The sequence below is a fragment of the Pimephales promelas genome, chromosome 21 (genome assembly GCF_988280905.1).
Source record: "Pimephales promelas chromosome 21, fPimPro1.hap1.1, whole genome shotgun sequence".
In the NCBI taxonomy this organism is placed as follows: domain Eukaryota; kingdom Metazoa; phylum Chordata; class Actinopteri; order Cypriniformes; family Leuciscidae; genus Pimephales; species Pimephales promelas.
In genome coordinates, this window is record NC_142789.1 from 1381183 (window position 1) to 1407977 (window position 26795).

A 26795-nucleotide genomic window follows, 5' to 3' on the forward strand; every position below is an offset into this window, starting at 1 on the left:
ATAAAGATTATTATAAAATGCAAAAACTGTATTTTCCATGGTTTTATTGTCCTTGCACTCTACTCCATTTATCAATAAACTTGATATTGCCTTATTTTCCTGTCTTCTCTTCTCTAAATTACTGAAATACGAGGTATTCTTTTCTCCTTCCTCGATCCACTTTGCTCGTGATCTCACAAACGCACCTTGAGCTCTTTTGCTAAACATGTCATCTAATTTACCTTGCAATAGCAATAATTTGCTTCTTTCTTCATCGTTTAATTCTGTCTTATCACAGTATTTACTGATTTCCTGAAACAGATTCACTTCCTCTCTTCTTTTCTCCCTGGCCATCTCCTTGCTAACCCTAATAGAACATTCACGAATTCTATATTTTACAAATTCCCATTTATTGCAAAAACTATCAATTGTCTCATTGTTTTCAGTTTCACTTATTAGTTCTTTTATCCTTGTACAATAATCTTTATTTCTCAACAGACTGGAATTAAATTTCCAGTAGCCTTTCTTTTTACTTATTTTATCAACTGGATTTAATTTAATTTCTACAATACAATGATCCGTTAATGGGGCTTTGGAAATCAAGATGTCTGAGACAAATTCATTAAGCGACTGATCAACGAGCCAGTAGTCAATTCTGGATTTACAGGTGTTATTAGGTTTAAACCAGGAGTATTGCTTAACTCCTGAATTTAAACTTCTCCAAATATCTATCAGGTGGTTATTATTCATAAAATCCCCAATTGTATGATTAAAGTGGTGACTGTCAAATTTAGTGGGCCATCTATCTTCCCATTCATCAGGTGACATATTCCAGTCACCCCCCATTAAAATAAAGTCTGTTGGATAAATAATTTTGAGCTCTGATAGAGTATTAGTGATATCTTCAAGCATCTGTTTATTTTGAGCAATGGTTCTATAACCATATATGTTAGCTAAAATGAAAAAATAGCCATCAATTTTTAAGACCACCATCAGCCAATGCCCTTGATTATCTGTCCTGTTTGCAATTATGTCCCCTGGAAACCTATTAAAACAAACTGCAACACCAGCAGACTTGTTGGTCCCATGACTAAACAGTATTCGATCACCCCATTGGTTAGACCAAAACTTCACATCTTCTTGGGAAGAATGAGTTTCTTGTAGTAATAGACATTGTGGTTTTCTCCCTTTACAAAATAAAAATAGTGCCTTTCGTTTGACCAAATCCTTTAGACCCCTCACGTTTAGTGAAGCAAATGAAACTGAACAATTGAACATTGCTCAAGATACTGAGAATAACTAAAAACTGTAAACAGAAAAAAAAGTAAGAACTTGCTTCAAAGCTTAAACAAAACAGTAAGAACTTACTTCAAGCTTATTAACGCTGGTTTGTAATACAAAAAAGTCCCTTGACCTTTTAACACACTCCATCTACATTTAGTGCAAGTAGATCAAACCTTCCTTTGCTTAACCAATTTGCCGACCCTCAATGAATCCGTGCGGCCCGCGGAAATAAGCACGCTTTCCATCCCGGCGAGCCTGTTCAATCTGCGGCCACAGTTTCTTCCTTGCCTCCCTGTCCTCAAGCGGAAGCATTTCGGCGAGGCGGACGCCCTTCTCTCTGCACACCAGGGAATCCTTGCATCGTCGCCATAACTCCTCTTTGACAAGTCTCCGGATAAATAAAACAACAATGTGCCTACTTCTGTTATCTTCTTTACGGCCGACTCTGTGAACAATGTCGATTGCTTCTTCGAGCTGCCGCCGTTCCATGTCGGGAGCGATCTCACTGAAGAGTTGAATGACGTCTGCTCTAACGTTCTCGTCTCTTCTTTCCGACAAACCTCTCAGTTTCAGACACCACCTCATCTTGTATCTCTCTTGTTCTCGGATTCTTTCTTTAAGTTCATCATTTTCTTTGGACAAACGCTCGTTGAACTTTTCCAGCTCGTTTATTTTCCCCTTGCATTCTTTTACCTCTTCGGCATTGAACTGCACCGCTTTAGCTAGGCTAGCAACCATGCTGCTACTCTGTTTGGCTTGCTCACGAAGTTGTGACAGTTGCTCATTAAAGTTCTTTTCCAAACTTTGAATGGCTTCCAAAATGGCCAAGTTAGATACCTCACCTTCCCGTCCCAGAGTTTTACTCTTCTTCCCGGCTGGAATCTTACTTGGAGTTGATGGCATGGAGTCTTTTCTTTTGCTGATTGTGCCAACTTCCATTGCATAGACATGGTCGGTAGACTGCTCTAGAATCTTTGCGTCCTTAGCACTCATCGTAACTTGTTTGTTTCCACTGTCTCCGTCTTTAAATATCAGTCTAGCTGGTTTGATCATACTACATTAAACTTTTAACAAATATTTGGAGTGTCTTTTATAAGATTAAAGTTAAAATTCGGGACAATTTCCTTCTGACTCTCAAAGGAGTGACTGATCAGCACGCCATCTTGCCCGGAAGTCATCCATAGAGCCCATTATTTGTGTATTCGTGGTTCATGTGCGACATGGGGGGGGGGGGGGGGGGCCTCTGATGAACACTCATTTCTCAAAATGACCCGATAAGACGAGTGGGTGGATTTTTACCATTATAGGGTGGTTACACACACTGCTGACACACATTTATGTTCAAACACCATGTAAAAGTGAATAGGTCCCATTTAAATGTTTATCTTTGCATATTGCATTATGTTTCAAATAACTTTCCTACTTAAATAATAGTTAGTAAGCCGTATAGCCTACTTGTGCAGTGAGCACAATGCTAGATTTCTAATTAAAACACAGCTACTGCTATTTTGATGAACACATGCATTTTAATAAATCAGACTTTTGGTAAAAAAGCTTTTATGAAATATTCCATGTGTTACGACGATATTTGGCTTCATTAGCATTTGGATATTTCAGAGAAGTGTGTGTAACGGTGACACACCAGCAGGTGGCAGTAAAGCTCAGGATAAACACATACACTGAAAATCATTTTATAGACACAATGAGTCATTTTCTAAATTAGATTTCTTTGCAACTGAAAACAAATGTGCTGAAACTTTGTGCACAAAATGTGAGATGACACTGATCGCTCCAGCCTGGAGCCAGAAATAAAGGCATCACAGCAGTGTGTGTATCTGCAGCTAGATCCGATGAATGAGCCGTGTGGCTGATCAAAGTCGGAGAGTCTTGGTCCAGCGTGAAAGTTAGATCTGAGCTTCAGGAATCCAAATCTCTCTTGAAGCCAACACAGACTGGATTAAACATGAACAAACGATGGACTTTATCATCTTGACACAAGAGTTACCAGTGGATTATCCAAAAACTGTTCTTTGTTTTAGTCTTTAAGCTCAATTTTTCATTTTTAGCACAAAGATTTCTTTCCATTGAAACTTTATTTCATTTAAATATGCAAGAAAGTGACTGATGGTCATCTTACCAAACATGTTCCTTTAAAGTTCAAGATGATGTCTGAAAACATAGTGAGCAGACTGTACCTTGACATTACTGCAAGAACAAGTCATTTTGACCAAACATCGCATGCATTCCTGTTAAATTAGTCATTCTATCGCTATAATCCTGTCAGTCCTCCAAGTAAAGCAACAAGAATATTTTTGGTCTAATTAGCTAAAGTGCATAATTTCGTCCAATGTTTGAGTGATTTGTTTAGTCATTATCGAGCTATGTGAATTTAATAACACCTATTTAGCGTGAAAATCGTTTGTAATGGATTTACATTTGGTAAAATGTGTTAAATTAATAGTATACTGATATTGTAATCTTACTGACTGTATGATCTGATTAGTAAATAATGACTATCTGACTATCTATCTATCTATCTATCTATCTATCTATCTATCTATCTATCTATCTACCTATCTACCTATCTATCTATCTATCTATCTATCTATCTATCTATCTATCTATCTATCTATCTATCTATATAGGCTATAGTATATAATATATATAGTAACATTTTCAGTAATTTTACTTAAATGACAATTAATAATAGGTAATCTTCATTGCAATTTTAGTGAAATTACTGAACTTAAATATACAAGCTTGATTAAAAATTTCATTCTAGAAAAAAATTTCAAACAAGCTTTTGCATCTGAACTCTTCATATATATATATCTTCAAAAAAGAATTTTTTTTTTTAATTGGTCAAATCCTTATCTGTACACACACAAAAACAGACTCAAAAGTGCCTTTTACATTAGCAGTTGTATGTAAAATTAGTATTACCCATTAAAGAAATATATTACTGATTACAAAACACCATAAACTACATTTAAAGACAACACATTTTTGCAATATGGACTTTTTGCAAATGTTTGCATGAGGAGCCATTTGATAAGACAGATGATGCAATAATGTTGGAACAAAATACACTTTAATCATCCAAATGTTCATGATTATTTGCCAATGAGGATAATCCAAAAATATTGGAGGATTATTGGCTTGGCATACACATCAGTCTGTCACTCTTTGTTTCCTCACAGCAGAGCCAAACTGGAAACAAAATGAGTTAAAGATGTGGCAACTTCATATGCATGACATACGAGCTGAGAATGTGTTTAGTCTGGTAACATTTTATAATAACTTTAACATTTAATGAATGGTTTCATGACATTTCATGGCATTACTTTTTAATCCCCAAATCATTAACATATTGAACAATTTTGAAAACATTTTCACTCTATAGCCTTGCTTGGCATTATATAATGTATAATGTGACATCAGCAGTTTATCCTGTTTCTACTGAAAAACTCAGACGACATTATGTTAATAAAACGTTTGCATTGCTTTATGCCCGCATTGCTCAGGCGCGAGATGAAAGCTGAAGTGAGTTTTCTTCTGAGCGTCACTGAAAGGCTCTCCACTAACCGCTGCGCGCAATGCACACGGCGCACATGGAAGAATGGAGAGCGATAAGACCTATAGATCAATCTAAAATCACAGAGATGCATTATTCCTACAGCAGATAAAAAACAACCCTCAAACTGTCTTTTTTATCCTTCAGTGCATTGGAGAGTTTGGATATTATTGCGTGCGTTTTACGCGGATCTGGATAAGTCTGTTTTAGAGGGGATATCCGCGCGGGATTACTATTATTATTAGAGGCAGTTTGCATGAGTAAGTTAAAGTTGCATGTCATGGGTTCTCTTCCGGCACTAATATTAGTGCTCTCCCTGAGCGCATCATGGGGATGCCAGCTGCCCCACGACTGGAGACCTCAGACGGAAGCGTGCCGCGCTGAGCTCGCGGAGATCATAGTTTTTGCCAAAGTGCTCGCCCTTCATAAGGAGTCTTACAGCGTGTACAACTACCTGCCGTGGCAGTACGACACGGATCTGTTCTTCTCCGCGGAGATCGAGCTGCTGTGCGATCAGGCATGGGGGAGCATGCTGGAGGTGCCCGCCGGCTCCAGGTTCAATGTCAGCGGGCTGGGATATTTCCCCTGCTACTCGTACAGCGTCATGGAGAACAACTCCTACTATTTCTTTTTGAGGTGAGAATGATTCAATTACGAATTTTAAATGTCAATACTGGCTCGCTTTAAAGATGCACTGACTAATGTTTTGCTAAATGAAAAAAAGAAACATTAAAAACGAAAAAAATTAAGATGACTAATATTAAGAGATAAAGACTTAAAACAAATCAGTGTTTTACATTGAGGGTCGCCCCCTCATGGGCACTGCCATACTGAGATCACATGACTAGTCATGTCATGCAACTGACTAACAATACTGATAATATGATATAGTATACAGTAATTAATTACTGTGCTAAAAGCATAAACAACAGGAATATCTAAGCAGAAAAAGTAAACAAAAAAATATGATTATATATAGCGCCAGCCCGGTCTCATCCCAAGACGTCATATAACTGACGTTTTGGGACGTCTTTTGACCATACGTCAATATTCGCCTTTTTAGGGCCCCCTTAAACGTCGGTAGATGAGGTTATGGGATCCTAACTCTACCCCATACCTAAACCTAACCCGTCACCTAACTGACGTTAAAGGTAAAGCGTCAGTTGTATGACGGCCCGGGATCGCCATCTACCGACGTTTAAGGGGGCCCTAAAAAGGCGGATATTGACGTATGGTCAAAATACGTCCCAAAACGTCAGTTATATGACTTTTTGGGATGAGACTGTGTTAATAGCGCAGTCTCATCCCAAGACGTCGTATAACTGACGTCTTGGGACGTGTTTTGACCATACGTCAACATCCGCCTTTTTAGGGTACCCTTAAACGTCGGTTAGATGAGGTTATCGGATCCTAACCCTACCCCAGACCTAAACCTACCCCGTCACCTAACCCACGTTAAAGGTAAAGCGTCAGTTGTATGACGGCCCGGGATCGTCAGTTATATGACTTTTTGGGATGAGACTGTGTTAGATTATATCAACTGTACAACAGGACTAAAGGCACTCTGGGATAAAAAGGCACATTTGATTTTTTTTCTTTTTTAAAGGGGTCATACATGCACTTTTTCAAGTTGATTGTACTGAAATGTGTGTTGGCAGTGCCTGTACACAACCATCATATAATGATAAAAATCTATCCAGTGTTTATGTTTAAATCTCCTTATATATTTTCTTCTGCCTCAAATTGAGCCGTTTGATTTCATGAAGTCACACGGTCGGAAGCCCCTCCCACGATTGTTGATTGACAGCAGCGTTTCAACACTGACCCGCCCTGAGCGAGCGGTCATCATAGTCCGTCATAAGTTTATTATTATTTCATTATTATTATTATTTCATTATTATTTCATTTGGGTGTATGTAAATGTAACTATTGTGGGAATGTGTGTAATGAGTCATCGCACATCACATCACCATCTTTATATCATTTAATGTTTGCGGCATTCAGCGTTGCGTGACAAATAAGAGTAAACAAACTAAATGAACAAAAGTTTGCATGAGCTTCAAACCCACATCTCGCTCGCTCTCAGAGCACTGGTTCTTCTGGGACACATCATGAATACTGTCTGACAGCTGTGCTCATTGTTACCCAAGAACTTGTGAATGTGTTTGCTCTTGGTTGGGTTATGTCAATGCATGGTCCACCAGACATAATCAACAAAGAATGAATATGTGCCTAACAACCCAAATGTCCCTCTATTTTCTTTCGTAATGAATGGAAAATGACTAACATTGTGTATAATGATCAAAACTTTTGTCAGACTTAATTAGCTCTGGCTTTTCTTTGTTTCTGTGTTTATAGTGAGAATGAAGTCACTCTGGCAGATGAACTTACAAAGGATGAGGTTTCTAGAACAGAAGTGGATATCCCATTCGGATAGAGAGAGATATAATATGATTATATGATTCACTATTATTGTGATTTCACTTTTTCGCAAAGACAAACACTTCAGAAGTGATTTATGTAGTAATAGCATAAGGCTTGAATCTTTTGATGACTTTTTTGCTTGCATAGATCACGCACTCAGCACGACTCGTTCACTGTGATTGCACCTCATATGCTGAATATAAACTGGTATCTCAGGATGGTAGGGGAAGACTCATAAATGCTATTAACCCCAGTGACGGGTAGGTTTAGGGACGGGGTTAGGTCATATATTATTATATACAGTAATAACGTTAAGTCAACGGCGTAAATAAACACGCTGAAAAGCGATTATGCATGTTGATAGCACGCCAAAAATGGAAATACGAATTGGCGTGTCATACACACGCAATTTCATGACAGCTGGTAATATAACCTGTTTTACCAAAGTAATCTTGCTTGTTGGGTCTATGACACTTTTTTGACACTCAGTTGTTTCTTTAATATTATTGTTTTTTAATGTGCACTTTTCATAGTATTTTATTTACCCTAAATACTAAACTTTAAATAATAATTCACACTTTTTAGATAATTTAAAAGGGAGATATAATGCCCTTTTTACAAGATGTAAAATAAATCTCTAATGTCCCCAGAGTGAGTATCTGAAGGTTTAGATCAAAATACACCACATATATTTTTATATAGCATGTTAAAAATGTCACTTTTTGAGGGTGAGCAAAAACACACCGTTTTGTGTCTGCCCCTTTAAATGCAAATGAGCTGCAGCTCCCGACACAGTGGGCGGAGCTTCAAGAGTGTGTTTGTTAGCAGCTCGGATTACCTCAGGCAGACACAGGCTAAAATGTCAGAAACTGTTTTGCCTTTTATGTTTAAACCGGAGTGAATCAAAGATGGAGAGACTAAGAAGAAGAGACAACATGTAGGACGTCTCTGAATGGTTAGTTGATGAATTTATGTTGCTGATGTGGAGTTAGCTATTTTCAATTAGCATATTCTGTCAGGAAAATCTTTAAATCGCTTGTATAAGAACTGTTGTGAGATGCACACAGAGTGACTACAACAGCTCTTCCTCTTCTCAACATGGACTGTGTTCCCGGGGGCGGGAATGTCAATTTTAGGGTTAGTGATGTCACTAAAGCGCATGTAGTTCCTACCAGCCATTTTTGTAGTCCTTAAAAAATGATTTCTTTAAAAGCAAATATCTCTCTTTGCTTTGAACTTTGAGCGTTGCAACTTTGCAGATATGCTCAAACAGCAACATTACACACGACAGTTAGAAAAGTGAAATCATGATCAACCACCCCTATTTACTGTAATGGATTAATTCATAATTTTCGTCATTTAAATTTGAAAATACACAGGTAATATGATTACATTTATACATATACAATAAATACATTACAATATGGTTCTGTATATGTATTTATTTTATATTATTTTCAAAACAGGTCACTGTGTATGAAGTCATAACCATTAACAGAAAGAGAGAGTAGCAGGTTTTCACGTTATTCTAAAATGACCTGACATTAGTTCTCTGAAAAGATTCCAACATGCATTACAACAGATGATTGCAAGTATGATCCATGTTTGTAATTATTAAAAATTACTAACATTCTTAAAACATATGTCAGCCAGTCTCAGAGACGGAGCATTTAAAACAGCCCTGAATTCCTCACACTCGACTTCAGTCCACAAAACACAGTGTCGAACTGCCTCTTCTGACCCGAGGCCAGCAGGTTATTGGTCTAATGGAGTGATAACAGGCTGTTTTGGCATTTCGTCTGGTGTTTGGGAGATCACGTTTACAGTTGTTTGTCTCCTGTTATCTGACAGAATGTTCATCAGAAAAGTATTTTTTTACTGACCTCACCCTTACATTGATTTCATTTCTCTATAACGAGTTGAGCTTGTGGAGACAGCAAGATTTCAAAAACTTAAGTTAGCCCTCAATGTCCCTCATTTCTCTTTGAGTTCACGGTAAAACCATTGGAGACATGCCCTGATGTCATTCAGTGAACAAACTCACTTAGAGTTCATTCATGAGGTCATGTTACTCTCCTGTTTCACTTCGAGTAATGCTGAAAGATTCTGTCATGCATTTGTGCTGCAGGAGAACACTGAGAACAGTCTAAATTTAAGCAATTATTCATGTAATGAACTCGCACACGCATCTCACCCATTCTGCATATTCAAACCGGCACATCATGTTTTGTTCTGACACAGAAAAAACCAATACCAGCAAATGAGGTCAAACTGAGAAGCCAAGACATTTCCAATTGTACTGTCTGATTTAAAATAGTTCAATTAGGAGTCGTTAAATTCTTAATATAGGCCATGTCACATGTCCTGCTTCCAGAACGCGGAGTAATCCAACGGTATTTCTCGATTTTCAGTATTTCAGTATTCTAAACCATCCGGGGTAGACTGACCACAGCCTATGAGGTTGTGAAACGAAGGTTTTTGCTCCCGTTGAAGCTATAAGTGTGTATGAAATCAACTTTGTTTTAAAAAAAACATGTTTTATCGAGCCCGATCTCATGAAAGTTCATATCTATAGCACGAATGTCATTTCTCGTGGCATTTATACGCCAAAAACAGTTTTCGCGTCCATATTATACGCACTTTTTGGCGTAAAATATGCACGAACTCACCCCCCCTCCCCCTAAACCTACCCCATGGTTTTTTAGTGTGTAGCATGCATGCAAAAAACATTTTTTGGCATATAAATAAAGGTATAGATGCGCATCTTCATGAGACTGTGTGGTTTTATCCGTGATCTTATGAAAGAAACTACACTATCCACAATCCTTAGCGTAGCAGCAACGTCTGCTGATTGGTGTAACTCGCTGTTACCATAGAAACGTTTACCTTACTGGAGAACGGCTAGAGCTACAGTAACCACGGCTGTTGTTGTAGTGTCCCGGGTTGCTATTGACATAGATTAAACTCTATATTGAGTTGAGAGGACCATGTTTATACTTTTATGTGCTTTTTAAAAAATATTCAGAGCTCACTATAGCATCTTAGTTTAGTTTCATTGAATGAATAAGAGCATTCAGGACAGTCTGCTTTCTTTTGGCGATCCACTTCAAAAACAACAATGTATGGTTGGAATGGCATAAGGTTAATAATGGCAATTTATTTATTTTTGGGGGAGGGCTGATCCTTTCGATCTAATGGAAAACGTCTGGTTCTGTGTTTCCCGTTACCTTGACTTGTATTCTATGTTATGGGTGTTGAAGCAGTGAACATTTCCATTCTGCTCTCTGTCGACTTCCATATTTCCATTGAAATGTTTCGAACAAGAGTCCCCATAGCCACCCTCAATTCAACTTGCCATTCAGACTTAATTCCAGAGAAACACAACTTCAAAATGGCCCACTTGTTGAGCAGACTTGGACTTTGCCTCTGTGTACATGCTCAACTTTTCTTCCCTCTCGTTTAATGTACCATATGTCATGAATCTGAGCCGTGAACCAATCAGACAGCTGGTTCCAGTTTGGCAAGACAATTCTCACCAGTCAAACCATCAAAGCCGGAGAAACTGGAGACGCTCTGCATGGAAACAATAATTAATGCAATATGGTGCACTGAACAACTACATTCAGGTTTCCTTGAGAGGCTCTCTCTTTTAATAATGGGTGGCCAGTGAATTATAAAGGTTATATCCTGAAGATGTATGAACGAAACCATCAGGAGGAACCATCTGAATGTTATTTAGGATTGGTTGTTAGCATTATGGTAGAATTTTCTGTACTGTAGGAAGAAATTTGTACATGCTTACCTTAAATGTATTTAAAAATTGAATTGCGTTGCAGCACAAACTATGCAAATTGATATGCCGTCACATGTTCACTGTAATCCACACTTTATCTAAACATTTGTAGCTCAAAACCTTTACAATAAACAGGCACTGTTATAAAGCAAGTATTCAACGCCTTGCCAGAAAAAGCATGTTTACTAAATATTTATTTCTCGCACTCATAGAGCCTCTTTTTGGATTCTCAGGAGAGCAACTCTCCGTCCTTTGGAATGTACAGAAGACCAACAGCATAAGTGTTTGCTAAAGCTGAGACTCAAGACTTAGGCATTTAGTAAAAAAAAAAAGATTCTGGAGCCCAGTGGAAATCCATCAGAGAACTCTAGTTGGATCTAGATGTTCCCAGTCTAGCAATGAGCACAGAGTTTGTAAAAGCCCCTGAGCTTCTGATGCCCCTCTAAAGAGATCCAGATGGAGGGACTCTCTGCTGTCAAGGTCCAAAGCCAATGTTTCCGTCAGGGAAAATGGGCTATAGAAGCCAGGTGGAAAACTATTCACCTCAAACCCATTTCCCTCATTGACAGCAATGGCGTTTGAAGCCAACAAACGTATGAACAAAGCTTTCATATGATTGTATATGCCTAATCATATTGCACCCCGGGGTAATGAGACGGTTCAATAAACCATTCAAAACTCTCTAACACATGCACATGCATTAACTTGTCATTTGTTTTGAGCAACTGTGTTTTCCTTTTTCCAAATGACTCCAATGGAAAAATATACATTGAAGATGATTACGTGTGCGTGCTGCAAAGCATTCACTCTTAGAAGAAAAGGTTCTATGTAGAACCTTAAAAGGTTCTATCAGCGCTATGTATTTGGAACCCCTGAAAGGTTCTATACACTCTTAAAAAAGGGTTCCTCTGGGTTCTATATAGAACCCTGGGGTTCCGTACTTGGCCAATAGAACCTTTTACCAAAAAAAATGGAGTTCCATATATGAAGCGGGGGATGGAACCATTTCTGGTTCTAAATAGAACCATTTCTTCTAAGAGTGTTGGCTTTAATTTGGATGTCTTAAAGGAGTACAAACAAAGGTCAAAAGGAGAGAAATATTCCTGTAAGCTAATGGTGGCCAAATTACACACTGCATGAAGGAGAACAAACGTTGTGAAGAGTCTGTAAAGTGAAATGTCTCATTTCCCCACATTGTGCCAATGTAACCATGTTTTTTTCATTAATATTTCTAAAAACCACACTTTGATAACAGACTGTCCTCATTTCCTCACCGCTGGGAGGTGTGTGTGTGTGTGTGTGTGTGTGTATGTGTGAAAGTTTGCTAGACTGCGGGGCGAAACAGCAAGAGACCAGCCAAAAAGCAAATCCCAAGCGCTTTAAACGCCAATCACAAGTAATGAATTCTTCACTCACATAGATAGAGATGCAAGAGAAAGAACAAAGAGGAAAGAATAGTCCACCCTATGCATACAATTACTGGGACACTTGCGCTGTATAATTAACCTCTAATTTTACTATATGTGTTTTCACTATTCACTATAGCTTTAAAGGTGATACTTTTGCTAATGCTTTAGGAAAAACAAATACAAAGGCAGCTTTAATACAAACACACACACGTAAAGAACACAAACAGAGCTGTCCCAGCATGCCCTTGCCTCCCCTATCCTCTCCTCTCCTTGGCTGTTTCCCTCTGTAAAAATATATGGGTCATTGACATTAAGTGTCCCAAGTGGTGGTGAACTATTACAACACTGAGGCCCACACAGGAGAAACAAAAATACACAAAGATTGTGCGACTTTTGTAGTATGGCATGCTTTTCTTGTTCCTTATGTTTGATACACCCTATATGGTATGAACATTGTAACAGGCCGAAAACATACATTATAAAGCCAGATTTAACATTGTTTCCCACAATGTGTGTTGCTATGTTATTGATGAGTATTCCAAGTGGTTTTGAGCATGTAGGTATTCACTAAAGTGGATGGTTACTGACTCAAATTAGTCAAAAGACTACTCTAAAGCTCCATGGTCTAACAAATGTTGGCAAGATACCAAAAAAAACATTAGGGCTATACACAAAAGACTAATGACCTAACAAGAAACACATTGAAACAATGAATCAAATGTGACACAAAAGACAAGTAACCAATAAGAAAAAAAAATGTTTATATACACTCACCTACAGTAAAGGATTCTTAGGAACACCTGTTCAATTTTGCATTAATGCAATTATCTAATCAACCAATCACATGGCAGTTGCTTCAGTGCATTTAGGGGTGTGGTCCTGGTCAAGACAATCTCCTGAACTCCAAACTGAATGTCAGAATGGGAAAGAAAGGGGATTTAAGCAATGGTTGTTGGTGTCTGAGTATTTCCCAATCTGCTCAGTTACTGGGATTTTCACACACAACCATTTCTAGGGTTTACAAAGAATGGAGTGAAAAGGGAAAAACATCCAGTATGGGTCAGTCCTGTGGGCCAAAACGCCTTGTTGATGCGAGAGGTCAGAGGAGAATGGGCCGACTGATTCAAGCTGATAGAAGAGCAACTTTGACTGAAATAACCACTCGTTACAACCGAGGTATGCAGCAAAGACACAACACACACAACCTTGAGGCGGATGGGCTACAACAGCAGAAGACCCCACCGGGTACCACTCATCTCCACTACAAATAGGAAAAAGAGGCCACAATTTGCAAGAGCTCACCAAAACTGGACAGTTGAAGACTGGAGAAATGTTGATGAGTCTCGATTTCTGATGGTAGAGTCAGAATTTGGCGTAAACAGAATGAGAACATGGATCATCATGCCTTGTTCCCACTGTGCAGGCTGGTGGTGGTGGTGTAATGGTTTTCTTGGCACACTTTAGGCCCCTTAGTGCCAATTGGGCATCGTTTAAATGCCACGGTCTACCTGAGCATTGTTTCTGACCATGTCCATCCCTTTATGGCCACCATGTCCCCATCCTCTGATGGCTACTTCCAGCAGGATAATGCACCATGTCACAAAGCTGGAATCATCTCAAATTGGTTTCTTGAACATTTCTATGAGTTGACTGTACTAAAATGGCCGCCACAGTCACCAGATCTCAACCCAATAGAGCATCTTTGGGATGTGGTGGAACGGGAGCTTCGTGCCCTGGATGTGCATCCCACAAATCTCCATCAACTGCAAGATGCTATCCTATCAATATGGGCCAACATTTCCAAAGAATGCTTTCAGCACCTTGTTGAATCAATGCCACGGAGAATTAAGGCGAAAGGGGGTCAAACACAGTATTAGGTGTTCCTAATAATCCTTTAGGTGAGTGTATATAATTGATCATTCACCCTGTAAAATCGTAAGTCAAAATGCTTGGAATACCCTTCTCAATAAACCTGAAAATGTATCATTAATTTCCATAGTACAGATTGTGTGGGAAGAATTTAACATTTAGGGTGAGCAGTTCAAATCATTTGTTCAAATCATATTTTAATCATATTCCACGCATGATGATTATTTGTCATATGATGTTGTGTGTGTTGCGTTTCTTCTCAGGATGGACGAAAACTACAGTATCATTCCTCACGGAGTCAACTTCCAGGACCCCATCTTCCCTGACACGCCGGACAACCACCGCATGTTTGCCAGCTTGTTCCAGTTCTCCAACTGCACCGCTGGCACACAGGTTCACACGTACACCCCGGACTGGGAGGTCCAGGAAGACAACCGAGTGAGCTACTTTTAATATATTAAAATAATAAGAGAATCTAACAAGTAAAAGATTCATTTATGCCAAAGTATTGTAGAGGTCCATTGGACGCACAGACTATTACTTCAATAACAAAAGATTTGCAACCAACCCATGAAAAACCTGTTATAGACAGAAAATTACACTTTATTTTGATAGTACAGTTTAGACATTCTTGTACTAACTATAAGTAACTTTGCAGCTACCAGTCTTTAGCGTATTAGACTATCTGCTTAATATCTGAAAATAGCCCTTTATTTTGATGCTTGTATATTGCTTATTCAGGTCTTTTGCATGTCTGTTTGTGGTTCTCTTGGCTTGTGAAAGGATCAGGGTCTCAGTTTTTGTGGTTATTGTATTCTGAAATTATAATTCAACATTTCAGTGGAAGATGTGCCTAAACATCAGCTATAGTCTGCCAGAGGATCCAGCAAGAATTAGTAGGCAACTTATCCGACAAAACCTATATTTTTGGTCCAAGTCTCAAGGGAAGTAAGATAAATGATTGCTGGGATATTAACATTCCTCTCTGGACATCCTTTCTTCTTTAGTTTTTCACTTGGGAGAACATGTCTTGTATAATGTTGATGGGATGTTTAAACTCTAAACCAGAGGTTCTCAGGCTTAAATTGCAACTCCACATTGGGTTGTGGGAGATTTCTACATGTTATTAATGGCATATTGTTTAAAGTTGAGCATAATCTTTATAGAGAATCTTTAAAAGAGTTTTGAAGCTGTTTACTAGTTTGCACAAGTTTAATAGACAAACATAAATGCACGATAATCCGAAAACAATGGCGACATCGACAAAGAGAACAGCAACAAAGACCGACAAACAAAAACTGAAGCACAGAGGTTTAAATGGACTGGTTAACAAGGGGCTAATGAGGGACAGGTGTTGGTGACTGATGTCATGGGAGCTAATGAGGGTAACTATGGAGACAAAGGTATAAGCAGAGCCCGTCTAACAAAGAGCCTTGGCACTTCCGATTAGCCCCGTTGTGTATCACTTTGGTTGCAGTTCCATTAGAATTCCACTGGAGGTGATCGCGGGCGAGAGCAGAATGAATGGGAGTCTATGGGGCTAAACGGCTAAATGTGTCTCTTTCACCTGATTTCACAGATTTGAACAGATTTTTAGAACAGATAAGTGAACTTAAAAATGCAATTTTCAGCTGAGTGTAATTTCTTGGCCCTCCCTTTTGAATAGGGGTGTCACGATTCTCCAAATCCTCGATTTTTATCAATCGGCCAATCAGGATGCTCTCTTCATTATGTGCTTTATGCCCATTTCACACATACTCTGTGTGCAGTGCGTATGTTGCGGTGTGTACGGTACAGGAGCAGCACGCGCTATAGTGCTTTCACATAAGCTGCATCTGCTGTGCGTAACTGATTACTTAGGTAACATTGTTAATGTTGAATGTTGCGAGATTCGACTATTTATTATTGCAACATGGCATCATGACTTTTGCGTAAACATACACGCCACTTTCAAGTCAAGTGGCGTGTTATCTATACGCATTTTGAGCTATACGCGGCGTGTATGTCTACGCCGTTAAATGTCTGAGTGAAACGAAGCAAAATCGCGATATTTTTTGTTCCTAGGATAGTAGGGGAAGACTCATAAATGCAATTAACCCCAGTGACGGCGGGTAAGTTTAGGGATGGGGTTGGGCTAGGTCAGAGATTTACATAAACAGTACTGTAACATTAAGTCAACGGCGTTCATAAACACGATAGCACGCCAAAAATGGAAATACGAATCGGCGTGTCATACATACACCATTTCATGAGAACAGTCGGATTATAAAACTAAGTCCAATCAGCAATAAAACAGCTCTGCAGTAAACAGTGTCTTCTTCATTCATGGTTTGTTCTCGTCCGATAGCGTCAGTGCAATATTAATATACTGTGGAACACAACAGGGGAAATTTAAAAGAATATTCTGGCCTCTTTTTCAATACAATTAAGTACATTCATTCTACTATTTTATTTTAAATAATTTTTTTCCTTTTACATTAGAATGGCATGCATGTTGTGTGTAATCATCCAAGCAGTCCTGGCTGCATTTTATGTCCTGGATCATTCCCCATATGTCTGTGAGAGCAGTCAACAAAAGATTGATCCCCATAGGAACTGAACGTAGCACCCAATGGAAATCAACCCTGTCTTTTTTAGTTCACAATCATGTAAAGAAACGGTTTTTTTTAGACAACATTTACATTGGCCAATGACCTCAGTACTTTCATATGACCTCTATTTAGTTTCCTAAATATATTCCACATTGACGACAGTCTTTACATGTTTATATCAAGCAAATCTACGATCACATCTGACCTACACGCAGGTTCAGATCCAAGCATGATGGTTAGATCTATCCAGGAAATCCACACTTACAGAAAAGGCCCAGCTGTGACTAATTTTCAGATGTAAAATCTTTTTCAGGACTCAAGACTCAGGAACACATGTGAGAGGCAAGAATCAAATGCTTTGCTTTCCCCATGGATTATGAAGTTACCGTTGCGTATCAAGAACAACAAATGTTACCAAAATGAGTTTCAGCTGCTTTGATTTCCAACAAATAGTCAGAGCCTGATTAAAATACAGCCAAATTAATCATATTTTGCATTGCATGCTCATCCCAAGGCGTCATATTCTGACGCTTTTGCCAGTGCGTAGACATCCAGCGCACATGGCACCCTTTAGAGTCAATATGAAGCTCAGAGGTTTAAATAGACTGGTTAACAAGGGGCTAACGAGTGACAGGTGTTGGTGACTGATGTCATGGGCACTAATGAAGGTAACTATGGTGACAAACAAGGTATAATGGTGCGTTCTATTATACCCAACGAACCGACTCGGACCTCGGATTTCACGTCACGTCCACACTTATTATGTTTTGCGTGTCCGAGTCAGAGAAAAAAATGGACGCCACCCGGAAAGGTAGCACTGGCCGAGTAACAGGCACTAACATTAAATAAAATATATATTATGACTACACCTTATCAAAACGCAGACATTTGAACTCGAAAATGTTCACTTTATTTAATGTTTTTCATGTTAATCTTCTGTTAGCAATGCTAGCAACGTTAGTAATTGCACTCACAACAACCGATTCCCATACCTACAGGGGACGCAGTAATGCGAGTGATTATAATTGTCATTTAAAATACCAAAGCGGTTCAAAAACAATGAAAACAATTCATTCTTACGAGTCACAGGGCGATATAACACGCTTTGGTTATGGTAGGTTTAGGTCTGGTGTAGGGTTAGGGTTAGACCACTAGGAGGCGCCTTCTGGCCCATATATACCTGCGTCTCATGTTGACGCTAAAGGGTGCCATCCATGTGTGTCGGATGTAGACGCATTGGCAAGTATATGACGCCTTGGGATGAGAACGGGCTGGATGTACAGTAAGGACTTTACGCCAAGCTGTACTTAAAAAAGAGCACCAAATGGCTGTAAATGAAATATTAAATAGCTGTTCTGAATGGTTGTGATTTTGATTAGTGCAACACTTGCTTGAGTTTTCCACAAAAGACTCGATCTGCTTTTGAAGTTTATTTTAGACCATGTTTATAAGTATAGGAGCCAAACAGATGCTTTATGTATTTTGTACTGTTTACTTCAATCTGTTTACTTTCCTTTAGCTATGGTGCTCCAATGTGCAGAAGGCCTTATTTGAGGAGGAAGAGAAAGTCAAAAACCTCTCTCAAAAAGTGAAAATCCTGGAAAAGGCCAACAATCACCTGAGAGACAAGGTGAAGAACATGAAACGTCTCTTGAGGCAGGCCAAACGAGAGACCAAAGAGCCCGTTCAAAGCTTCAAACAGCTTCACGAAGCCGAACCAGAGTCGGCCCATCCACAGCAGGACACCGCCCAGGACCAGAAGCCCACTCTCGGGAAAATCCTGACCAGAAAACTGAAGAATTAAGAGCCGTTCCTGCACTGAAGGAACGTTGATTGAAAGGATGGTGTATTGGCAGACCTAGGCTAATGAAAGGGATCTATGAAGATAGCATAGCCTTCAAAACGTTCTCATCTGCAACGAACTGTGGATTATCCTTCAAAATGGAAAAACAAATAAATCCATCTTGCAAAGAGGCTAGTTAAATTGTTCGGTATCACTTTACTTGAAGGGGTGTGCATAAGACTAACATGACACCATCATGACATGACATATGTTATGAATATGAAGGAAGTTTTATGCACAACTGTCATTAAGTGTCATTCGCTCAGTTATGACATTTTGAGTGCAAATATGACGTTGTTTGAGATGTCTTTGTTATGAACCAATACATCATAACCTGTCAGTGTCTTTGTCATGAACCTCACAAACCCTACTTCATATTCAATACATCGTGAAGGTGTCATGTCAGTCTTATGAACACCCCTTCAAGGTAAGTGTCACCAATTGTTCTTTAATGACTTCAGAAGGTTTAAAACAACTTTCTTCATATAATAAGGCTACGTTCACTGCAGGCAAAAGTGCCAATATCCATTTTTTTTGGTTTTGTTGCTCATATGCCACTCAGATCTGATTTCTCTCTCTCTCTCTCTCTCAATATATAAACCACCACTGATCTTTTCAATTCTGATTTGTCTGAACACATCACCTTAAACATGAACATATAAACGTCGACTTTTGTACCTCTGTGTTGACTTGAGCATGATAGTGTGCTGTGCGCCGTCTTTATCCTTCTTTTGCACATGCGGGTCAGGACCGTACGAGGTTTAGGCCAGTTATCATCCAATCATAATCGAAAATAATGTTTTTGTGAAAGCAAATTTGGTCTTCCTCATGCCTAGATGCAGATGTCATCGTGAATCGGGCAGAGCGAATCTTGTGAATTTATTTGGCCAAGTGTTTGTATGGAAATTATTTTTGGTATAGTGAAGCAGCATCGACTTTCAGTTCACAAAACGTCACCCTTACGCATTACTCTACAAGTCTTTCCGCTGAGAAACATCCATCTAGACACAAAATCTGGTTGTGTTCAGAAGTTCCATATTTGACCATTTATGTCTAAAATATAATCCTAAGAGTCAACACACATCACAAATCTCCTTGTTTAGGATCAGCTTTCCATTTTCCACATAAGTTTTTATTTTTTATGAGTTTACTAATTGCAAACAGGGTGCTGAGCACCTGATATATATAACCTTTAGGCTACTCAGTGAAGCTAAAGTCCGAATGTTCTCCATTTAAGGAACCGTTTACTTTTTAAAAATGGTGTTTTAGTAAAATAATACCACATTCACATGTATTCCAATGAGTAATTCAATAAACGTCACATTTCCCTAAATGTTAGTCCTTTTTTTATGTTTCTTTTATATGCAATGAATCTTGTGGTGAGCAGGACTTCTCGCATCTCTCACGGAGAAGCGGAAGCATAAAAGGGAGCGACGGAGTGGATGATCGAGAGAGGAAAAGGCCTGCTTTTGTTTGTATTTTATATTTTATTTTGGTAAGCCAGCAGTCGTCCGCGAGGGTCTGCTGGCCGATATGTTTTATTTGGGTATAGCCAGGAGTGCCTCATCGTACTTTGTTTGTTTATTTCATTTAAATAAAGCTTTATTTTGATTGATATCCGGTTCCTGCCTCCTTCTTCCCAGAACCTTGTTACACTAATGATATCATAAAAAGCAATGTTTGTGTTTGTCTTTAAAGGAGTAGTTCACTTTAAAAAAAACAACTTTTGCTGATGTCAAGATGTCCATGTCTTTCTTTCTTCAGTCGAAAAGAAATTAAGGTTTTTGATAAAAAACATTCCAGGATTTTTCTCCATATAATGGACTTCAATGGGGACCAAACAGTTCAAGGTCCAAAAGAGAGTTTCATTGCAAACTGTTCAAAGGGCTTTAAATGATTCCAGACGATGAGGAAGGGTCTCGTCAAGTGAAACGACCCCTCATTTAAAAAAACAAAAAAAACAACAAAGTTTAAGTTTTATAAGCTCAAATGCTCGCCTTGCTCTGTTCTGTGATGCGCGTTCGTGACTCTCCTGTTCGAACTCGTTTATCAAAATGAACGAATCTTTTCCTGGGTCAATTTGTTCATTTCGTTCATTGAATGAAACAAATGACACAAAAAAGGATTCGGTCATTTTGATAAACGAGTTCGAACAGGAGAGTCACGAACGCGCATCACAGAACAGAGCAAGGCGAGCATTTGAGCTTATAAAACTTAAGCTTTGTTGTTGGTTTTTTGTAATGAGCGATCGTTTCACTAGATAAGACCCTTATTCATCGTCTGGTGTCGTATAAAGTCCTTTGAACAGTTTGCACTGAAAGTGTCTTTTGGACCTTGAACCGTTTGGTTCCCATTGAAGTCCATTTTATGGAGAAAATCCTGGAATGTTTTCATCAAAAACCTTAATTTCTTTTCGACTGAAGAAAGAAAGACATGGACATCTTGGATGACATGGGGGTGAGTGAGTAAATTATCAGCAAAAGTTTATTGAAAAGTGAACTACTCCTTTTGGTGTAGTTTTTGTTCCAATGAAGCGCTCTCGAATTCAAACATCTCCAGGGCCCGACTGGGACCAAAATTCGGCCCTGGCGTTTGTGGTTTTCTCCGGCCCAACTAATTGATGACGTTAAAAAAACGTCCCCAGAATCTGAACATTTTTCCCACTGAGACACACCATACAAGCAGCAATGACTTTCACACTGTAGTCTAGGCATACACGACACGTCATGATATAAGACTGAGGCGCATAGACTCAGTGGTGGAATGTAACTAAGTACAAATACTTTGTTACTTTACTTAAGAACATTTTTCACTTTACTTAAGTAGAATAAATAGTGCATAGTTTTTCACTTTTACTTCGTTACATTTTGCAGAAATTATTATACTTTCTACTCCACTACATTTCTACAACTTCTGTTACATTTTCATTACATTTTCTGATCAGTTTTTCCCCTGCCAAAACGTACAGACAGTCCGTTCGTCTCACCAGTGACGTTTGGTTGCCATCTATATTTAAATAAATAATATATATATATATATATATATATATATATATATATATATGAAGAGTTCAGATGCAAAAGCCTCTAAATGCCATTTGAAATTTTCTTCTAAAATGACCATTTTTATCAAGCTTGTATATTTAAGTTCAGTAATTTCACTTAAATGACAATTAATAGGTAATCTTCATTGCCATTTAAGTGAAATTACTGAACTTATACAAGCTTGATAAAAATGATCATTTTAGAAGAAAATTTCAAATGGTACTTAGAGGCTTTTGCATCTGAACTCTTCATATATATATATATATATATCATTTATTTATTTACATTTTATTTATTTAATATACAAAAAATACATTTCATTGGTACAGAACTATTTTCATAGGCGCGACAACAAAAATATTATTTTAATGTGTGTAAATCGTGTAATATGCGTGTATATAAAAGTAAGAATGGAAAATAATAGACCAGAAATATAATGACAAAAATGTTTAAATATAGCCTATACCTATAAATTAATGTATGTGACACAAAAAGGCTGTTTATTATTTTGGCCAGTAAAAAAATATGCTTGGCTGGTGGATTTTTTCATCTACCAGTCCCCGTGGCAGGTGAGCCAAAAAGTTTATTTTGGACCCTCACAGCACACACAGCATGGCACAGCGGCCAAAAACACGTGCACACGAGCATGGCACAGAGGCCAAAAACACGCGCACACGAGCATGGCACAGCGGCCAAAAACACGCGTACACGAGCATGGCACAGCGGCCCGACCCACACAACACAACTGTTTAATAAAGAAAAAAAGACCATGACCAAACCACAATAGAATACAGTATTTTTCGCACTATAATCCGGTGTGCCCTATATGAAAAATGTTCTAAAATAAATAAAAATATAATCCGCATCGGATTATAATGCGCACCTTCAACGAATGGCCTAATTTATAACATTTTTTCGCCTTATAGTGCGGAAAATACGGGTATGATAAAAAAAAAAGCATGACCTACCTTATTGCATCAGCGCGCTCTTCTCCGCTAACGTTACCCTTTCAATGACGCAATCCGTGTCCAAAGAAACCAGAATCTCTTTTTCGATTGCCATCAACATAAAGGCTTCAAGATGCTCCTGTGACGCTGTGCTCCTTAATCGATTCTTGTTTAATTTTAACGTGGAAAAGCTTAGCTCACATGCAACTTGTGTCACAGACAGCTTTAACAGAAACTTGTATCCAAGTCCGATTAGATGGTAAGACTCAGTGCAGGTACCTTTGTAGGACATAATAACAACAGATGGGACATTTTCTGCAAGATTGGCAGGTTTTGTTCACAACATCCCATTCTTCATCTGGAGTCGGCTCATCATCTCCATCCTCAGTACTCATCTTGGTCAGATACTCTTCGCGCACAGACACCTTCAGCTTGTCCCAGTGCATACAGCCAGGTTTAGTAGTTCACCCTGTAAGGCCTCAGGAGTTGCTCTGCTATCGTCTCTGATCAGTTTGGCGCTCAGGGCATTGAGTGCGCCTGCAGGTACACCGTTACATTTCAAGTCATTGAAATTCTGGGGATCAAGCAGGGCGAAATCTGTGTATAGTTCTCAGTTTTTAGCAAAACGTCGGGAAATAGTCTACTTTCAATGATGGTATCCAGAATGACATTGTGCACTTGTACCTCATACTTGCTGTCAGCATCTGATATGGCTGTGTCATCACATAACTCGCCTGGCATCTTTTTTCTCTTCTTTAGTCTCCGGTTTGGCAGCGCATGTTCCAACTCTGCGTCTGTCTCACGCATTTAATTCCCCATTGGCCCATTTCACAAATGCGTCTGTTGCTGTCTTTACCCTCTTAAAATCCCTTGCATATTTTTTCAGATTGTCTTGTGTGCTTGTGACAAAGCGATGGGCCGTGAGTAAATCCATTCCAATAGTTTGCAAATACTTGGAAAGTGGAGTTGTTTGTTGGAAGATGCGTAAAAAACGTCTGAGCAGTGAGGATGGTTTGGTATTTCAGCAGAGCCTCTGCATAACCGTCGGCCTTCGCACAGTCGGCTTCATGTTGTCTTTCTCGCTCAGGGCCTTGAGTGTAACAACAAGATCAATGTAAAGACGTCCTTCTGGATCCCCAAACTTCCTAAACACTTTTGTAAGCGCAGAATCTTTGGCCCACCATCGGGTTTCAACCATGTTCAACCCTGATTCGGCGGAGCACTCCACTAGGTGAAACACTTGCTTCGTTTAGCCGTAGTCACGTGACGCAGCAGGTGTTTTGAATCACGCTTCGGATCAGTGTTTCGAATCATCTGAGCTTCGGGATCTCGCAAAGCTTCGAAACGTGTTTCGCGTCAGCCATCCCTAAAAATATCCCGTATTTTTATGCTCTGACTCAAAACACGCAACTGTGTCTCGGCCCAAAACAATAGAAAATCACACCGACCCTTCCCAGATAGCAAATTGGCCTTGGGCCGGATCTGGCTTAATTTCGGCTGAGATTTTGGCCCACATACCGCATGGAATTACGGGCCAAGGTTGGCCCAAGTGCTGTTTGCCGTAAGTCAACCAGATCAAAGCCGTGAGCAAACCAAAACTTGCCCAGAGCTTTGCAGTGTACCCAGATATTACCCAGAACTGGGCCAAAACAACGCCGTACTCCCCATATGTCAGCCAGACAAAAGCCAAACTGCCACCACCTTTAGGCCAGAACTCAGCCACATCTTATCCAGAAGCTGCAGAAAACAGCCATAACTGGGCCAATATTATACCAGAGTCCCCAAAACTGAACCAGAAATTATTCCTGTGTAAAACAAGGTATAATAAAAAAAAATGACACTACAGAAATGCAAAGAACAATATTTTATTGAGAAGGGAAGAAAATCTCAGCCAGATAAAAGGATAAACAACAAAATACAAGCCAATACTAGAGTAAGACAAAACAAAATATAACTATAATTCACATTACAAGAATAATAAAAAGACAGCAATAAATTAAAATGTTACAAAAATGTGTATGTGGCATTCTTAAATAATGAGATACAAAAATTAACAAAAATATGTTGGCCGAGAGATCTCAAAGTCCTGCAACAGAAGAAAACATGCAAACAAGAAAAACACCAGCAAGTCAAGACATCAGTTTCACAACACACATGCTGCAAATACAATGCAAACAATAAATAATAATAAAAATAAAACAATGAACACCATTGTCGAGTAGATATTTGTTGGTCGGACATTTGGAGAGCATTTATGTATTTGGTTGTGTTTTAGCACATGTGATAAAGATGTTCTTATTTTACAGGGTTTTTTTTCTGTTTGCATCCATTTTCTTCTGTTGCAGAATGTTGAGACCTCTCAGCCACCGTACTAAAAAGCAACAGAAACCAAGCAATACATTAAATTCATACAAACAGTAAAGCAAAAGTGTAAATGTGTCATGCATGCCACACCACCACTGCTATGACACATGCTATAGTATCCTTACACTAACAGTAAATATATGATGAAAAATACTAAATGAAATCTTACATCTTATTAAAAATACTAAATGAAATCTTAGATCTTATTAATCGGTCATCACTTGAGAGGCTTTTTCTCTGTGGTCTGGGTGTTTCATGATGCCATGGTGACTGTATTGCCTGTCTGTGAGACTGTAAAGTTAAATCCTGTTGCCTGCGATGTTCTGTGAGGTCTTGTGAACTTCTCTACTTGCCATGGCTGCAGTAGCCTCCTCATCGGGGTCATTTTCATCCATTAGTCGCCTGTTTCATCTTTAGGAAAGGTAAATTTTTTTAATGATTACTAAATTTGATTAAGAAAGTGTGGTATGGTCATGTAAAGACTATTCAGTGACAAATTCCCTTTTTGCAATTCAAAAAGAAATGTGCATTATAATGTGTTAAACTGCACAAATATATAAGGACCTGTAAGAAAGGTCTATGTTAATGAATTAACGTTAAAAAATAATCAATCTTACTTTATTTTCCGTTTTGGTGGCCTCAGAAAGATCAGCTGTTGTTCAGCAAGAAGCAGCTTCCGATGTTCTTCACTATAATGTTAATTTTCAATGAAAAACAGAATTCAAACATCAATTCTATTTCCTCTCCAACATAAAAGCAAATAAAATCCAACCACACAAACCCCCCAAAAATCGTATCTAGTAATGCGCTATAGATTAAAATCCACGTGTTAAGATAGTAAAAAACTATAAACTTACCTTGATCATGTATTAAAACTTCAAAAGATAAAACCAACACAGCGTGATTGTCGAAGTTAGAACAACTAACTTAGTTATTTGAATTTTACCGCGACTGCGTTGAGTTGCTAAATAGCTGCTACGCAACTTCCGGATCCTCTGGTAGGCGGGATGGTGTCACTGGGTGCATTCTGGGAAAAGTAGTCTTTTTTGCAAAGCGGATTTAACACTGTACATGTAAATCAACTACAATTTCCATGATGCTTTGCAAACCAGATTGTGTCAGCAGCCACAGACGTCGCATCGACTGCCGCGTGGTTTGCTCACACTGCTCTAAAAACACGCAAGTTTCCCGGAGATTTTTAAAAACAGAACCACGTTTTATTTAACCGATTTCAATGGTTTACGTGGAGAACATAAATGTTTCTTCTCCAAATACTTACTATAGGCTATGTATAGGCTATTTTATGGAGATTATATAATTTTTTTATTGAGGAATTGTGAAAACTCAAAGCATGGGTGGTTTTTGCTTCAAAAAATCATAGTTTAACCATGGGTTTTTGTAGTACATCTGTAGGCTACCTAATAAATTCCCCAAAAAGTGAATGTGTGTGTGTGTGTGTGTGTGTGTGTGTGTGTGTGTGTGTGTGTGTGTGTGTGTGTGTGTGTGTGGCATATTGATTACCATTTGGATAACCACAAAGTACTCTTTCAGTTCCATTCAATCTTTTGTCTATGCTGCAGACTGAACCCTTTGTCTTCAGTCATTTTGCAAACATCTTTTTTTTCCATTCTGCAATCTGCACATTATCACCTCCTTAACCCCCCCATTAAAATA

General features: G+C 38.7%; 1 protein-coding gene and 1 long non-coding RNA gene across 2 annotated transcripts; one reads left to right on the top strand and one right to left on the bottom strand.

Annotated features, from left to right (window-relative positions):
- Nucleotides 1-4772: 4772 nt before the first annotated feature.
- ccdc3b (coiled-coil domain containing 3b) lies at nucleotides 4773-20016 on the top strand. The gene is made up of 3 exons (XM_039656146.2): nucleotides 4773-5473; nucleotides 14596-14770; nucleotides 18443-20016. The coding sequence occupies exons 1-3, from the start codon at nucleotides 5094-5096 to the stop codon at nucleotides 18725-18727; spliced, it is 840 nt and encodes a 279-aa protein (XP_039512080.2). The 5' UTR covers nucleotides 4773-5093; the 3' UTR covers nucleotides 18728-20016.
- Nucleotides 20017-24606: 4590 nt separating this feature from the next.
- On the bottom strand, nucleotides 24607-26088 carry LOC120484840 (uncharacterized). Its single transcript, XR_016148599.1, has 4 exons — nucleotides 25979-26088; nucleotides 25739-25810; nucleotides 25291-25532; nucleotides 24607-25128 (listed from the first exon to the last, which is right to left on the bottom strand). It is a non-coding gene; the product is annotated as an uncharacterized LOC120484840 (long non-coding RNA).
- Between the last annotated feature and the right edge of the window lie 707 nt (nucleotides 26089-26795).